Genomic DNA, 18,022 nt, shown 5'->3' with positions numbered 1-18,022 from the left:
TGGTCACACAACATGGGACGTTGCAAGTCAAGGAACTGAAGATTATTACAATAGTGAAGATTGTTATGTACATTTCTCCAGAATAAACAATAATCTCAAATTACCAAGCTTCTGGATGATGAATCTTCCCTTTTTAAAGTCTACCCAGTCAGCTGAAAATGAGGAACTGGCAGGAATCCGTAGAGACCTAAACCCCTGTTTAACTCACAGAGAAGCTGCAACATGGGCACCGGAGCAGAAAGATGACTCAGAAGTCCCAGGGAAGTGACGTGTCTGCTGCTGTTAGGGCCCATTATATAAAACTTTTGTTTTAGCTTGCTTTCGCTCTGTCTTGTTTCTGTTCATCCCTTGTGGAGAAAGCTCATAAGACTCTTCCCAGCCCTTGGCACTCCTAGCAGAGAGCCAGAAGTGGGGAAGAGAGTCAAAATAAGGCAGGCTTTTACTGGGGCTGTGAGCGGCACCGAATTTGTGCATGATCTGAAATTTACAATTTTAAATTCGTTCAGGTGTCTTCAATATCTGCCACAGCTTGAAATCTACTGATGCAGCTGTTCTGGGTAATGTCAGTGCATATCGGCCTCTTACTGTACTTTAAAAATTATAGGTCCCAACCTGAGAAAGTATCCAACTAAACCTGAGAAAGTGTCCAACTATTCCGAGAAGGCTCCAGGATTTTTTCTTTTCTCTTCTTTGTTTTTAAAGATTCCCCTGTTTTGTGTATGCATGTGGTGTGTGTGTGTGTGTGTGTGTGTGTGTGGAGGGGGGGGGTCCATGTGTGTGACTTGAGGCCAGAGGCATGGGCTTTCCTGGAGCTGGAGTTGTAACAATTTCCAGCCATGATGGGAAGTGAACTCAGGACCTCTGGAGAAACATACGCTCTCAGCTTCGGAGCCATCTCTCTAACTCTGTAGGTTTTTCTTAATAAAAGCACCTCAGTTATTCTCACATATAGCTCAGGATATGAATGTTTACTCTTTCTTTTCTTTTCTTTTCCTTTTTTCTTTTTTCCTCCCCCTCCCTCCATCCCTCCCCCCTCTCTCCCTTTCTTTTGTGTGTATTTTTGATGGCATGGGGTGCTGCAGGGCTGGGGTGGGTTGTCATCAAGTCCATGTTAAGGTCAGAGGACAGCTTTGTTCCAGGAATCACACTTGAGTCTGTTAGGTTTGCGCAGCGGACACCTTCACTTGCTGAGCCATATCGCTGGCACAAATGTCTGTTTTTAATTAACATTTGGTGAGATGTTAAGACAAATTTACCCTGCCCCAAAACTTGAGGAGAGAAATGTACAATTATGTAACAGAAAGTATAAATAAGTGATATTACCAAAGCAAAAAATCATCATGGAGTCTTAAAAATGAAGTACTAGAAAGGGGATTAAAGTCATCTGCAGATGGGGGTGCCCAGCTGCAGCAGACCCGCACACTGGAGCTCTCTGCAGACCTAGGATGGAGAAACTCTGGTCTGTCGCCTAGCAACCTGCATGTTAAGAAGCCTTCCCACTCGGCTCAGCCACATGGGCCTGCTATCCCAGTTCCAAGGAAGCTGAGGTAGGTTCTAGACCACCACAGGTCTGGACCAGCACAGGCAATATAGTGAGCCACAATCTAAATAAAATAAAAAATAAAAAAATAATAACAATGACAGAAAAGAAACAAAAACAAAGTAAAACAAGTTCAAGGTGATTCTGATGTAAACTGAAGTTTGAGATTCATTATTCTAGAACAGTTAGGAGTTTAAAAACTATCCCATCAGACCACAGTGATTCTTAGTCAAGCTATAGTTTTAAACCTCCACAGCTAATTTTAAGAAGACACCAAGATGGGAGACCTCTAAAAACCAAGTGTCACCTTTGCATTAACAGATAAGGAGGGCAGTGAGCTGGCCCAATGGGGCAGCCTGACCACCTGAATGTTCTATCAACCCAAGGTGAGAGACAGCCACACATCCACAGGTAACTGTGGCATTCAGGCATGCTCCCCCCTCCCCCAAACTCACACAATAATAATAATAAATAAAATTTTTAAGAGAAGTGGACCTCCCATAATTAGATATTCTGTACTACAAAGAACCCAAATCTGTTACCTTCACACTGAGTCTTCTTTCTAGCCAGCACTTATAATTGTCTACTCAGAGATGCTAAATCTTTTCTAGTATAGATGTAATCTAATTCTTGTTGAAGCCTTCATTGTGTCTTTATTTTTCAGAGCCTGGCTCCAGGAACCCAATTTTGTAGTTACCTTTTCTACAGATTGTTTATGGTAGAAACAGAGGAATAGAAACAGGCTATGTTAAAACCAAGACAGAAAAAAATTAAAGTTAAACTATCAGTAGCTCCAAAATAGAAGTAAAAGTCTCCAAAATATTTCCAGTAGCTACACAACGGAAGCAACACCATGATTTCCAAAGGACTTGTGGGTAACCTTCTTACCCTTTGTATTAGATCTTCACTGTGGCCTTAAAGCTCTTTAAAGATCACTAAAGGCTACCTAACAATTCATTTGATTCTACTCTGTTTCTATGTAATCTTTAAATTATCCCCAATGGAAGACAGAATTTTTAAAGTTTCCTTTCCAATTAAATATAACTAAATCCTTGTCCGGTGATGCACTTCAGTGAGAGATATATAACAACAAATTGCGTTTCCCTGGTGACAATCTGGACTGTATCTGGCCTCTCACGTGATGACTGAAGGCTTTTTTGAATGCTTCAGGCACTGAGGACCAGTTCCCACAGTCTGCTCTATTGTTTGCATCATATTTCCTTTTTAAACTTAGTTTCAGTGGTTTCCTTCTGAAAAATCGTTTTAAATGCAGACATCAGAGAGCCAGGCATGGTGGTATGTGTCAACAGCACACTCAGTGCTTAGGAATAGAAGGCCGGGCAACCAAGGGTTTGAGGCCAGGCATGGGGTGGGACAGTTACGAAGACAGAATTTTTTTCATCAAATTTAAAAACAGATTGACTTGCAAGATATCCTACGCTGTAGTGTTTGTTGCTACAAGAGTTGAAGCCTGATGCTGGTGAATTATGTGAGTAGTGTTGGAAACAGAGAAGGTGCTATTGGCCTGTATAGTCTTTAGTAGCCAGGGCAGTGCTTGGGAGCATGGAGCAAACCTTGGGACCACTGGAAGCACTCCATCTTTGTCTTCCATCTTTGTCTTTAGTGTTAATCAAGCTTTTAGAGATGGTTCGCCTGACAAAGACTCAGATGTGTGAGAGCAAGAGGCCAGGACATTCTGGTCTGCAAGAGAGAGGTGCCATCTCTGGACTGAGGCTCACTCGCCAAAGGATGAGGGATACCGAGCAAGTGAAACGCCTTCAGAAGTCACTAGCTATGTGCCGCAAAAGGGCAGCAGCCATTCCATAGTTGTGTTTAACCCCAAAGTCTGGCACATCATCTGCCTTGGGTAAAAGCTTGTTCATCAGAACAAAATAAACTCCCAACTGTTTCCCACCACGAGTCCCACCAAAAGGCGTGTGTGTGAATCTTCAAAGTTTTTTGCACATACTTCCAACTCATCCCACTCAGCCCAGTACCACTGACTAGGGGAGAAAGGAGTAGAGACTTGTGCACCTAGAAAGGGAGAAGGGAAACGGCTTCTTGGCTAGCTCTGTCTGGCCCTCCCTCCCCTTCTTCCGCTGTCCATGACTCATCAGTAGGAGGACCAGAGCGGGTTTGTCGACTGTGTTCTTTCCCTGACCCCAACTGCTCTAGGCCATACTGAGTCTTCTTAACTTGCTCGTATAACAGCCATTCAGACTCAACTGCTAAGCAATGAAAGCAGATAGGCTCTCGCACCGAACAGTTTAATATTGTTGGAAGCAAGCATCTGCTAGTCGTCATACTATACAGTAAAAACACGCTGCAGAGGGAAACGGAGCACCTGTAAATCTGAGCACCTTGACTCAGATGCCCACGTCTAGGGATTTATTATATTAAACAACCATCCAATGTATGTGGAGAGAATGCAAAGCTGAGATACCTCAGAAGTGGGGATCAGAGACACCCCATGCCCAACAGTGGAAGAGAGAACATCCAGTGGCATCCGTACAATGTGATGCTAGGTTGAAATTGTAACAGAAGAAACCAATTTCTTGTAAATATATATCCGTATAGTTATAATACATCAATGGAATGTACAGATAACAGAAGATGAAAGGCATCAGCTTTGCAAACAAAACCAAAAACCAAAAACTAGAAATCCTTACAGGTAGAGTAAAATAGACTACAGGAAAAGATTTACAGCAGTGATTGTTTGCGGGAAGTTGGGTTATGAGGCTTTTTTCCTTCACTTCATTTATTTATTTGTCTTCCTAAGCTTTTGACATTGGCAGATTTCAAACGTCACACACAGCTTCAGAAAGTTATTTCATCTATTCACTTTGGTTTTGTGTCTGTCTGTGTTTGTATGCCAAGTGTGTGCATGCACTCTCAGATGCCAGGAGAGGGCATCAGATGCCCTGGGAGCTGAGTACACAGGTGGTTAAAAGCCAATTGATGTGGTGTGTCCTCTGGAAGAGCAGCAAATGCTTTTAACCACTAACCATCTCTCTGGCCCCTAGAGCTGGCTATTTCCAATTGTCCTATAGACATGGGAATGTAGTTGGCAGAGCAGTGTTTTTAAAGTGTTGAATACTTTCCCACATTCACCTCTTGCTACTTAGGTCTCAGCACCCCAAAGTGTTACCTGCTTTCCTTCTGAGCTCCCTTCTCACCAAATGCTCATCCAAACTGTGCTCTGAGATCTCCTTCTCCAGCTGACTTCTAACAGGGTGATGGGGCACTGCTTTCTCCCCGGCAACTTCATTCTGCAACCTCCCTACCCCAAGCTCCTCTTTTCCCTTAGAGAGACTTCTCTTCCTTAAAGTAAGTATGAACCTGTGAATGGGGTCTTCTCTGCAAAAGAGAGACCTCAGAAACTGGACCAACTGAATCTGGAAACCTAACAATGAGAATCGCTTCTGTCCTGTGCTAAAATCTTCCCTGAGTCTGTCTCTAGAATGGGAATTTGTTTTGTTTTTCTTTGTTTTTTAAATTCCTAGTCTACTGAAATCTACATTTGAAATTACAAAGCAGGTCTCCTGAATACTAGCTTGTGAGAGATATGAGAAGCTAACACAAAGCCAAAGGACTTGATCCATGAGGACACTGCTGAGGGTGACTACACGTCCCACAGTCCCCCAAATCACACCTGATCCCCAGTGAGATTATTAGTAAGGCCTGCCACTCTCAAAGGCGTGCCAGGTGGATGATGGATTACATCTCCGCCTTGATTCAGGGCTGCTGTATGGGATGCACATTTACCAAAAAGTGAAATCGTCAAAGAACAGCTCCATCCTCGTTATTATGATTCCAGATGCATTAAGTAAAAATGAGGTAACCGTGTTCCATGGGAAAGGCTTTTATCACAACAGTGCAAACGCACTTGTCATCACTGTGCATTACTTGGACTTCATTTGTAACATTTTTAGAGAACTGTTATAAATGACACCAGGCTATGATTAGTTCGCTGTATTTAGACATATTCTAATTAGAAAACATATTTCTTGGAAACGGGGGTGGGGGTGGAGGGGAAGGAAAACATAATCTCAGCTCTTTCTATTCTCTAAGTCCTGAGAGGCAAATGTGGAGGTTAATTAGCTATACATTTCATAACATTTCACACGACTCATCCTGACCAAAATTTTTAAGTCACAACGCAAAAATAAAGTATGTATTTTGACAAAAAAATGTAATTTATATCTGAGTGTGTGCCATGTCACATATACAGATGTCCTCAGGTGTCCTCGGGTGCCATCTTCCATCTTGTTTGGGACAAAGTCTTTGTTGCTTGTCCTGCTTACACCAGGCTGGCTGGTCCAGACGCGTCTGAAGGTTGCATCTCTGCCTCCTATCCAGCTGGAGGAGCACCAGGATTGCAGACTCCCAGTACTGTATCTGGCTTTATATGAGTTCCAGGGAATGAAACTCCAGTCTTCATAGTTGGGTGGCCATCTTCTCAGTTAGAGAGATTATCATTTAGATATGGTTTTACTGATCCTCAAAAGCAAACACACATCCAGCAAAGCTCTAGTCATTAACAGCTCCTACAGGGGACCCAGGCACATCCATAACAGGAAATCCACTTTGTTTGTTTTATTAATTAACTTAAAAGATGCTACGTTAGAGTCTGAGAAGGCCTCCCTGGAACAAGACCCTGGAAATGTCTGGAAAGAAGGCTGCGGTGCACTGCAGTCTCTGCCGGCTGGATGTAGGGTCTCTAGAACTATTTCTTTCTAAAGCTAAAGGTGCTGAGACCCAAGATGAAAGTGGATTCTCCTTTGTTGAGAGATGTGAACATGTGTACCAAACAAAGGATAACCAGCAACTCCAGAAAGCAAAGTTAGCCAAAGCAGAGTCACCTAAGAAAGATGACCTGTGTCCATGGAAACGACTCATGCTGAATCCCAAGGCAACCTCCCTTCCGAGGCCACCGAGGCCACCGGACACACCATCTTTTTGATGCTGCCCCTCAAGAACTTAAGGGAAAGACAATAAAAATAGATTTGTGCTTCTACTTTCAAAACTTGTGTTTCCCAGGCCAGTAAGATGGCTCAGCATGTAAAAGCACAAACCACAGGACCAACAGCCTGAGTTGGACTCCCAGATGTCACAGCAGAAGTTGAGAAGCAATCCCCAAAGGTTGTCTTCTGACCACACACACCTATCAGCATGCACAGACCTACACAAACACACATTCATACATAAACATATACACAGGCACACTTTTGAATTTAATATGTTCTTCCTGAAAAATGCAAGCTATCTCAGAATTATGATCTTCTGTCTCTACATCTCACTGAAATTGACTTGACTTACTGAACGCTTCTGAAGTTTATCAGGAAAACACTTGACAATTACAGTTAGTTATACAATCAATCACCTGATTTAAAAACTATTTGGCTGTGGTATATTTACACAATGGAATACTACTCAGCAATTAGAAACAATAAATTCACAAAATTTTTAGGCAAATGGTTTGATCTGGAAAATATCATCCTAAGTGAGGTAACCCAGTCACAAAAGAATACACATGGAATACAATCTCTGATAAGTGGATATTAGCCCAGAAGCCCTGAATACCCAAGGCACAAACTGCATAACAAATGACTCCCATTAAGAAGTATGGAGAGGGTCCTGATCCTGGAAAGGATTGATCTAGCATTGGAAGGGAATATAAGGACAGAGAAAAAGGAGGGAGGTGATTGGAGAAGGGATGGAGAGAAGAAGGTTTATGGGACATATGGGGAGGGGGGATCCGGGAAAGGGGAAATCATTTGGAATGTAAACAAAGAATATAGAAAATAAAAATATTTAAAAAAAATAAATAAAAACTATTTGGCTAGATGACATCAAATACAGGGGATTTTTTTTTATTCACTCAACAAACACTGAACACTTTTTAGTACCAGCGATTGGAGACACAGGCATTGGAGAACTCCTGTTTCTCATGGAGTTCACATTCTAGCAGGTTGACAAAAATGAAAGACTGTTTGTGGTTGAATGACGAATTTGTGGGAAAGGAACTAGATTATATTTCCTCAGTGCACACAGTGGGATGCCAGGCTAGCCTGGGAAGGTCACAGACATTAAGAAAGAACCAAGAGCTTCTGCTGAATGGGGAAGTGCTGAAGAAGAGAGAGTAGAACGGTGCAGCCCAATGGAGTCTTGTAGACCATAGGTAGAGACGACTAAGTTCAAAGAACCGGCAGTCTAAAATAGGTGTAGCCATTGTCCCATGAAAAGGAGTTTGACAGATGAGGCTAAAGGGGACAAGCAGGACCACAGAGACCACTGGGATACGCGCTCTTCCTCAAGCACCGCAGAATCTTCCACCTGCCCAGGTCAGGATGGCCATTCTCACTTCAGTAGACAGGCTGGGCCGGGGAGGACCAGAAGCAGCAGGACTACTTCTAAGGCCATTGGTGGAGAGAAATAAGTGGAGATCCAAGAGACAGCAAAGGAGACAAAATCCGAGGACGTATGAGTGTGAAGCTCCCCCTGGAAACCCTGCACGTCCCCTGCTGGACAGATGCAGAGCTGAAGCCAGAGCAGAGGTGGGCGAAGAACTGCAGGTGATTCCTAGATAGGAACTGAAAGCCAAGAGATGGGCAGGAAGAGCCCAGGAAGACCATGAAGGCACGAGAAACGTCTCTATTTAAAAATGAGTTGAGCCGAGGCTGCGGGGAAAGGGAAACGGAGAGGCACTGTTCACTAAATGCAGAGTCAGCTGGAGATGATGAGGCCTAAAGATGGATGACAAGGATGACTGCATGGTGAAGGGAAGGTAGTCAATGCCACTGAACTGCTCACCTGAAAGAGCTGAAGCCATACACTTTATCTTATAAAGAGTATTTTCATTACTATTATAAATAGTAATAAAAAAGAATAGCAGTGCTATGTTACTTGAATAGTTTAACATAAGAGTGCATTGCATTTATTAATGAAAGTCAAGATAAATAATGGAAGTAAGGGAGGATGAATATCCAGGGAAAACAGCAGATAAAGGGGAATTAATGATGTCAGTAGAAAACCCAGTGTTGCACCGGGAAAGCTAAGGATAGCGTTCCTGTGGGTGGCACTCAACAAAGGACGCTACAGAGTCACATCATCTGGTGAGGTCAGAAAGAAGAACCCACTGGTCTCAGCAGCACGGAGGTCAATGGCGACCTTGGGGAAGGCTCTAGGCAGTGAAGCTTGAAAATGACCAAGCGGGGGGGGGGGGGGGGGGGGGGGATGAGATGGAAATGGCCCAGCGTGCAAGCAGGGGCGAGCCCAACTATCACAGGAGGGACAGGACGGTGGCTGGAGGAAACATGAGAGACGATTCTTAAAAATAAGTCTGCTGCGGGCTGAGGGAATGTCTCAGTGAGTAATCAGTTGGCCATACAAGAGAGAAGATTCTGCCGGGCATTGGTGGTGCACACCTTTAGCACTCCTTTAATCCCAGCACTTGGGAGGCAGAGGCAGGCGGATTTCTGAGTTCGAGGCCAGCCTGGTCTACAGAGTGAGTTTCAGGACAGCCAGGGCTACACAGAGAAACCCTGTCTAAAAAAAAAAAAAAAAGAAAAGAAAAGCCAAAAAAACAAAAAGAGAGAAGATTCAATTTTGAACTTTAGAACCTTAAAGCCAGGGGCTGGACAGATGGCTCAGCAGTTTAGAGCATTAACTACTCTTCCGAAGGTCCTGAGTTCAAATCCCAGCAACCACATGGTGGCTTACAACCATCTGTAATGAGATCTGATGCCCTCTTCTAGGATGTCTGGAGACAGTGTACTTACATATAATAAATAAATAAATCTTTAAAAAATATTTTTAAAAAAACCTCAAAGCCAGGTGTGGTGGTGCACATCTGTAGCGCTGGGGTGGAGAAGTACTTGCTGCTCTTCAGGGGTCCTGAGTGTGATTCCCGGCACCCATATTAACAGTTCACAACTTCCTATAACAGCAGCTCCAGGCAGCTGTTGTCCATTTCCCCTCCCCCATGACCCTCCCTCCCCCATGACCCTCCCTCCCCCCTTCCTCCTTTTCTCTCTCTCTCTCTCTCTCTCTCTCTCTCTCTCTCTCTCTCACACACACACACACACACACACACACACCATACACAACACACCATACACAACACATAAGTAAAAAGGGTGGATAAATCCTGAGAGACAATAAAGTTGGTCTTTGATCTCTACAAGCACACATGCACACACACATGTACACACACATGCACACATGCAAAAGCATACACACACACACACACATACAAGTGTGCTGAAATATCAAATAGCACCAAGAAAGTAATCACTTCAGGGGCAATATAATTTTAAATTAACCACCTCAACAACCCTAGAATGTATAGATTAAAGAGATTTATTTTTCCTACTGTTTGTGGTACTCAAAGGATAATTGCAACATTGCTCTCTCCATTTTATGGGTGGTAAAAAATGAGCCATGAAAAAATGCCAGTTAGAAAAATATTTTTTAAAAATCAAACTCATTAAGCAGAATGCTCACTGATTTTTTCAGTTAAAAAAATCATACTGTTAAGAAAAGAATTCCTGTGACAGGTGCAAGTCCAGTAAATCTCAAGTTTTAAGGCTAATTACTCGTGTTGATTTTTGTCACAGGTGTGGCAGCATGTTCCGTATCTGCGTTACATCCTGAAGATGCCAAAGTCAGTCCTCTCGATGGGCGCATTGAGGGCTGCACTGAGGCTGAGCCCCAGAACCAGTCTGGTGTCCACGGGGTCAATAATCCCGTCATCCCACAGCCTGTGAAAAGATGAAAACGGTCACTGAACATGCCGTCAAGCCACCATCCCTTCACCCCAGGCCCAGAATCACCAAGAGGACCAACCACAGTACAGAGAGCTCTGGGCTAGTGCCTGGGTATGGGAGTGGCCAATAGAAGTCATGTTTGAGTGAGTGGGACAAAGACAAGACCATCAGTGCTCCCACCCAAAGAAAAGTGTTCCCCTGGGCTGGAGTCACGTGGAGCTTCAGGCTTTAGGAAAGACTTCACGCTTCTTCACTCTTCACAGAAATGTAGCAATCACCTCAGTCTGCTCGGTCATTAGCAAGGAGAGTCCCATAAACCCAGGTAAAAATCCAGTAATGCTAAAGGGGTACTACCTGAAACTCTTAGTGAGCTAGCAATCACCGTGTAAGCCTCACTAGATTTTATTAATAAAATAAGCAACTTAAAATACCAGTCTTTAGTTTTTTGCTACAGAAGAAATAACCTTAAACTGATTGAAAGAGAAATTTTTAAGTAGAGATTCTAGTTTGTTCTTACTGATATCCTCAAATGTATATATGTATGTGTATATTATAAATGTATAATATATATATATATATATATATATATAAATGAGAAATAACACTGCTTTTTAGTTGCTTGTTCAGTTTTTTAAAAGATAGGTTTATAGGTTTCACTCTATAGGCCAACTTTGCCTGGAACCTGTAGTGATCCTCCTGCCTCAGCCTTCTCAGATATACACCACTTTGCCACAGGAGGAATACCTGTTCTCTTAGGGTTAATTATTAGTAAATGGCAGTTTTGCCTTCTTTACTCAAAGTGCTTCTAGCATCTGGATGTCACATCAATTATTAAACAGTTGTCACATTGGCAGACAGGAATCACATCTTTGCTCATAAAACATTCATCACAAGGACCCTAAAGTATCAGTGGCCAATCAACAGGAGGCTGTGATTGGAACTGTGAACGGGTGGACTGATTACCCCTCAGGAGCCCGTGAGCAACAGAAACCCCCATCAGTGCTGGAAGGGCTTTGTTAGTGACAGCCATTAAAGAATGTCCAAGGAAGAGGGTCGGTCCAGTGCCTGTGCATGCCATAAAGGATTTGGGGACCAGGAACTGGGGCTGAGAACCAAAGCGCTGGCCTAGCAGGTGTGAGGTTTGAGCCCCAGAAGGAGAGGCAATGAAAGAGAGGCCCCAGTAACAGGAGACACGCCAGAAAGCTGGCTTCTACCATGCTCAAACCTAAATAAGCAATTGTTAAGATTGGATTTATCAAACCCAAAACCAAGACCCCAAGCCAGCTTGCCAATCTTTTCATTTCTTTAGGGAAAGGTTGCCATCTCTAGGCCAACTGTTTTAACAGTAGGATTAAGTACACACAGAGTAACAGAAAACCTTCCTATCTTTTAACATTGATTTGTAAAGATCCATCGATCCAGCCACGCTCACTGAGGTCTTGAATGTAACCCATTAACAAGCATTAACAGGCTGGGGAGATAGCTCAGTGGTTAAGAGCACTGACTGCTCTTCCAGAGGTCCTGAGTTCAATTCCCAGCAACCACATGGTGGCTCACAACCATCTGTAATGGGATCTGATGCCCTCTTCTGGTGTGTCTGAAGAAAGCAACAGTGTACTCACATACATAAAATAAATCTAAAACACAAAAAAAAACAAGCATTAACAATAATAAAGGATTGATTCTTTCCCAAGAGATGACATAAAAGAACCTAAATTCACAGCTCATCTAAAATTTTCCTTTTCCAAAATTGAATATTTCAACTGTCCCTGAGCATTTCAGCCAAAACCCCATCCACGTGAAGAACTGTCAGTGAGCTTATATATTTGCTTTGTACTTATTTTAAATCTCTCCCATGATTCTCTGTTAGTCCTCTGCCTCTACTGGCTGCTATTACTGAATGTCTGTTTGCATTATGGCAAAGTGAGATACAATTTTGTTGCTCAAACCAAAGAGTATAAACTAATTTGTTGTTAATAAAATGAACCAATGACCCACCACAATGCAACTGTAAATCTGTCTGGGGGTGGGCAGCACAATTAGCACAAAGACAAACAGGAGTTTTCAAAATTCACAAGTGTGCTCAGGAAATGGGCTCAGATGGGGGAAGGCTGACCTATCATGATGGGTTCAACCCCACCCAGCACTGCCTACTGTGGTGGTGACACAGAGGCCTGAATCCTGAGACTCCAGAGGTAGGGGGATCAGGAGTTTGAGGTCATCTTTTAACTTAGCCAGTCCTCAGCCAACCTGAGCTATAATGAGACCCAGCTGCCAAACAACAAAAATCTCAAATGTTATTATCTGAACTCAAACTGATGATCAGTTTGCTTTTGTCTTTGCGCCCTACTGCCAAGAGCGATGGTGGCCACAGAATTTCAACCCCTGAAATCTATTCTAACTTTCTTATTTTCTTCTGCCCTTCGCTCCAGTTCTCCCTTAACCAGTAAAGGGCATGCTCTGAGGCATAACTTAATTTTAGAAGACACTGGTATTTATTCTTTTCTCTATCTGCCCAAGGGAAGAAAGAAGGCATGGCTTAGATTTGTCTTCATAATACTAAACAGCACCGCTATTGGAAAAACCATTTGAAAGCATGTACCAAGCGGTCTCCAGCTGGGACAGGCAGGGAGAATTTATTACCTCATTATGATCATGCTTCGCAGAAAACAAACAGTCAGCAGCGGCAGTGGTGTCTGAGGTAATTACTTGTCATGGACATGTGGGCCCTGGCTGTGACTAATCACCTTCTGAGTATCCAAGCACACTTGTTAACCAGTGTCAATATGTGATCGGCCAATCGATCTCATGCTTAAAATAGGGGAGCAACCAAACAGAAGGGGGTTGGCACACAGAAATCTATGCGCTTCGGCAAAGATTAGGATCAGCTCCTGAATGTGTAAGACCCAGCATTAGAACTCATTCTCCACAGCTGACATGGCCCACCTCTGGCTACAGGGCCACACCCACGGATACCCTAACTGGGGTGAGGTGTGGGAGCAATGGAGGCAGAGCTACTGCGCAAGGAAGCCTGGGAAGACAGCAACAGTTTAGCATAAACAAATGGTCGTATAAAAGTAACGTTTTGTCTAGGCAGTAACAAGGTCTTTCTATGTAGCTCAGGCTGGCCAGCGGGAAATCAGACTCCCGCCATCATATCTAACCAGACACTACATTTGTCTCCTATGAAGCTCAACCATCCCAAGAGCGCCAGTGTCTGTGAAGCGGAGGCTGAGGGGCTTCACTCAGCCCTGTTCCCACCTTGCACTGGAGTAGTAAGGGTTCCCTTCCTCTTCGAACCTCTTAATGATGGGTTCTTTCAAAGCTGCCTCATCTGCACTGGAGAACTGGAAGAAAAGAGACGGTAAGTCGGTTTCACCTGGACTGATTCCTCTAGCTAACCTCATAAAGACACGCCCTGGAACAATTCCAGAGCAACTGACCTTTGCACAGTGACAGATCACAAGGGATGCTTTAACATACATGGCCTTGCCTGGGCTGCAGGTCATCAAAGACAATACGTTGAGGCCATGTAACCAAGGGCAAAGCCAAAACCAAGGACATCACACATCCCTGTGTTCCGGCAGGAGACAGGAGTAGATGTGAGTCCCAACACAGAACTAAAAAGCTTTCAACAATCTCCAGTTAACGTGGAGAAGGCCATGCACCGTGGCCCATACCCTTAATCCTAGCTCTTAATAGGAGAATTTACCTTCAACTCTGAAGTATTCCAGAGCTGCGGATATAGGGATGTACTTGCCTAGCCTTTGGGAGACCTTGGCTTCAATCCCCAGTAATAAATAAGTAAATAATCAGGACCACTACAAACAAATGCCTTGCTTCAAGTCAACCTTACACCCTCTCATGCACATACTTCAGAGAACCAGAGACACTACATTGGCATATATAAAAAAGACTTATTTAAATATCTATATATTAATGAACCAAAGAATGGATACTTAACAAGGGGTTGCTTTTGTTTGGTAAAGTTCAAACATACCTTTGAATCATCAGGTAGACTACTCTACCACTTACAAAGCCGACAGCACCCACTTCTGCCTTTTCCAGCTAGACACACACACAAAAGCTACTATTTTGCTCCAATATGAATCTAAAACACCAGCCTAACTGTACAGAGTGCTTGCTGCCAGGTAGAGACAAAGAGGCAGGCTGGGAGAGATAGTCAGTGGGTGAAAGCTCTTGCATTGAAACCATGGGGCCCAGAGTTCAGATTCCTAGGACCCATGTGACTGCCTGACAGGTAGCATAAGCTGTAATCCCAGCGCCGGTGTGGGGAGATGGAAGACAGAGACGGGAGAATCCCTGGAAGTTCACAAGAGAGCTAGCCTAGTGTTGTGTAGTGTACACAACAGAAAAACAACAAAGAGACCTCGTGGAAGGTGAAACCCAATACCAGAGGTTGTCCTCTGACCTCCACACAGCACCAAGCAGTGGCATCTTCACACACGAGTGTATATACACAGACAGAAGGAGGTGAGAGACACAAGTGACTTTGTGTCCCCCCCAGCTCTGCAGACTCCATGGTTGACCGTGTGATCTCTGCTGGCAGGGCAAAGTAACGTCACACGGAGGAGGTATCTACACTATCCTTCCTATGACAAGACAATCGTGCACATAAGCTACAGCTGACATTTCAGGGCCTGGTACTTAAACAGAGCCCTTAAATACCATAACTAAACATTCATACAGAATTTCCGAAGAGTCTCTAACAGAGACACAAAGAATCCATCTTAAGAGCAGCCAGCCCGGTTTGCCTTTCGGCAGCACATTTACACGGTTTTCTCTCTATTTCCCATAGTTACACTCTCAAAGAATACTAATGCTATTCACATCTCAGTAGGTCACTGACTCTCTCAAGGGACCCTTAACAACAGTGTAAAACAAAAACGGAAACAAAGGTCTGCTGCTTTGGGCCAAAAAGGAATAAGTTGGATTTCCTTAGATCTCACTAACAGCAAAAGAGCAAGAACCCAGCATGTCTGTCTGGTGCTTGGGAATTTCTGGGGCCGCAGGAACAGGTCAGCGGTACAGCCCTTGCCTGACATGCGCGTAAGGCCCAGGAGTGGAGCCTCAGGACCCTTCCCACGGACACACAGGCGGCTTGGGTGCTTTGCTCCTGCTCTGCAGGGGTTTACAGGCGATGCTCAAACCCACATGATGTAAGAAGTAGCTCACTTACCTGCTTCCCTTCACGTGCTTTCTGGTCTCTTGCCACTGTAGCTAACACGGTGGCGGCCTGCTCGCCTCCCATCACTGAGATGCGGGCATTTGGCCACACGTAGAGAAATCTTGGACTGGAAGGAAAAGAGGAATCATTAGATTCATGCGGTACAATTAGGCATGGTGGCAAAAGCCTGTAAACAGATTAAAGTACAAATGGGCAGATGTGCCAAATGTCATCTTATACAACTTCTTTGTGTTTTGTTTGTAGACATGACCCTCTGTAGCCTGAGCTGGCCTCATATTTGCTGTGTAGCAAGGCTGGCTTTGAACTCCTGAGTCTCCTGCCTCTACCTGCTAAGAGCTAGGATTACAGACGTGTGCCACCACTGCTGGGATATACATGACCATTCGTAACTTCACTTGAAATGCGTTTCTTTCTTCCGAAAAAAGCTGTGGATACCACCCACCTATATGCTCTGCCACACATTCCGTAGTTTCCAGCCCCATACGATCCCCCGATTATGACAGTTATCTTAGGCACTTTGGCACAGGCAACTGCAGCTACCATCTTGGCACCATCCTTGGCAATCCCTTCAGCTTCATAGTCTTTGCCAACCATGAATCCTACGAGAGAGAACAGAAACACAGCCTCGAGCAATGGATGCACGTACGGAAGTCAATTCCACCAAGGGACTGTCAAACCCTGGTTAAACTAACTTTACCATAAATCTTCTCATTCTAACAGAATAGTCCCACATGAAGTGTCTACCCCAAAGTGTGCTTCAAAGGACCACAATAAAATCTTTCTTCACAGGCTGGAGAGATGACTCAGAGGTTAAGGGCACTGGTAGCCCTTCCAGAGGTCCTGAGTTCAATTCCCAGCAACCACATGGTGGCTCACAACCATCTGTGATGAGATCTGGTGCCCTCTTCTGGCATGCAGGTATACATGCAAGCAGAACACTGTATATATAATAAATCTTAAAAGTCTCTTCATGTTTGTTTTTGTTTTTCTCTGTGTGAGTTGGAACTCATCCTGTAGATCCGGCTGGCTTCAAACTCACAGAGATCCACCTGCCTCTGCCTCCTGAGTGCTGGGATTAAAGGTCTACACCACCACCATCACCAGCTCTCTCCATTTTAGATGACCTTAAAACACTTTGTTGCAATACACACAGATCTCTGAGAAACAGAAGGAAACAATCTGCCTTCGAGAGAGCATCACAAGGCAGGGGCGTGATGGGGAGAGACTGTGACATTGCCACAGGAAAGGCACCACCAGCAAGCCAGCCTGGAAGGTTTCCATATCCACTGACCTGGTTTAAAATAGTACTCTTCATTTTGCAGCACTGCTTAAAACTTTTATGAAATAAAGATTAATGTTTCATGGGGATGGTGAGTCTCTGACAAGGGCTCAACAGCAAGATTTTTTTTTAAAAAAAGTTTTCTTTTTAATTATAGGATTCCTCTGTTTCTTCAAGCCCCAACTCTGAGGAATTCACTCTTCTGCTATAATATGCCTTCTATGACAGGGGCATACCCTTCTCTTATTTGAGAACCATAAAATCAGGTTTCAGTTCTCCATTCCCACCTGAGTCTCTGGGGGAGGCAGTTCTTACCCCTGCATATGTAGACTAGCTTGTCTGACTGACTCTCTGCTCTTGGTTGGCAAATCTCCAGTGCTGTGTCATCCAATTCAGTCCAGCCATCCTGTGGAGGAGCTGAATGTGCTGGGACACTGAGGGACCACACCAGGGGCCCTTGCCTTAGCTGGTGAGGTCTGACACTCCAGCCACCTTTATAAGGCAGTCTTCAGAGCATCTCAGAACGGCTTTAGCCAATGCATCTGACTCTCCAGAACATTCTATCATAGCTGCCCCCCAGGGATCAGTTCCTTTCAAGCCCTCACCTGACTAATTCTACAGATGTTCTACTTCTAAAAGAAAAAAAAAGCCACTTTATCTGGTGGCTCCTCAAATCCTCCTCCCTACCATCCAAACACACACACACACACACACACACACACACACACACACACACACAGAGAGAGAGAGAGAGAGAGAGAGAGAGAGAGAGAGAGAGAGAGAGAGAGAAAGCACACATACTCAAAAAATCCTGTAGTCTTGTTTACTCTTTCCCTATACTCTTCTATATTCTTAAGTCTGTAGGAAGAAACCAAAACCAAAACCAAATCTGAGTGATAGTATTCTTCCCTGAGATTTCTTCCCGCTCTTGAGAATTCTTAGTTTTACTTTAAAAAAAAAAAAAACTATTTACATTACAAAAAAATGGAGAGGGGCAGGGGAGAAAGCAGAGTGGCTTAAAGACTACCCTGAGCCTTCTCTTCTCAGGTAGTCTTCTCTGTTCCCACAGCTTTAACCCTCCTCTCCTCATCCTGATGAAATGCATCTTTTATCCCCAGCTAAGATATCTCTTCCAGCCCAAGATTTACTCAGCGGCATACCGTACACCCATACACCAATGCCTCACAGGTCCCTCATATGCAATGTTGCAAAGCAAAACTCAGCCT

General features: G+C 44.0%; 1 protein-coding gene across 1 annotated transcript in view; it reads right to left on the bottom strand.

The window, feature by feature from the left end:
- Positions 1–9,883: 9,883 nt before the first annotated feature.
- The window catches only part of Mccc2 (methylcrotonyl-CoA carboxylase subunit 2), a 74,067-nt gene continuing 65,928 nt past the window's right edge, over positions 9,884–18,022 (bottom strand). The window contains exons 14-17 of the mRNA XM_052159875.1: positions 15,960–16,116; positions 15,509–15,623; positions 13,570–13,655; positions 9,884–10,302 (exon numbers count right to left, since the gene is read on the bottom strand). Coding sequence (XP_052015835.1) covers positions 10,185–10,302; positions 13,570–13,655; positions 15,509–15,623; positions 15,960–16,116 — 476 coding nt within the window. The 3' untranslated portion in view covers positions 9,884–10,184. The remainder of the gene's footprint in view (positions 10,303–13,569; positions 13,656–15,508; positions 15,624–15,959; positions 16,117–18,022) is intronic.

This window comes from Apodemus sylvaticus, chromosome 16 (genome assembly GCF_947179515.1).
Source record: "Apodemus sylvaticus chromosome 16, mApoSyl1.1, whole genome shotgun sequence".
NCBI lineage: Eukaryota > Metazoa > Chordata > Mammalia > Rodentia > Muridae > Apodemus > Apodemus sylvaticus.
The sequence above is the reverse complement of the archived record's forward strand: the minus strand, read 5'-3'. Positions and strand labels throughout refer to the sequence as shown.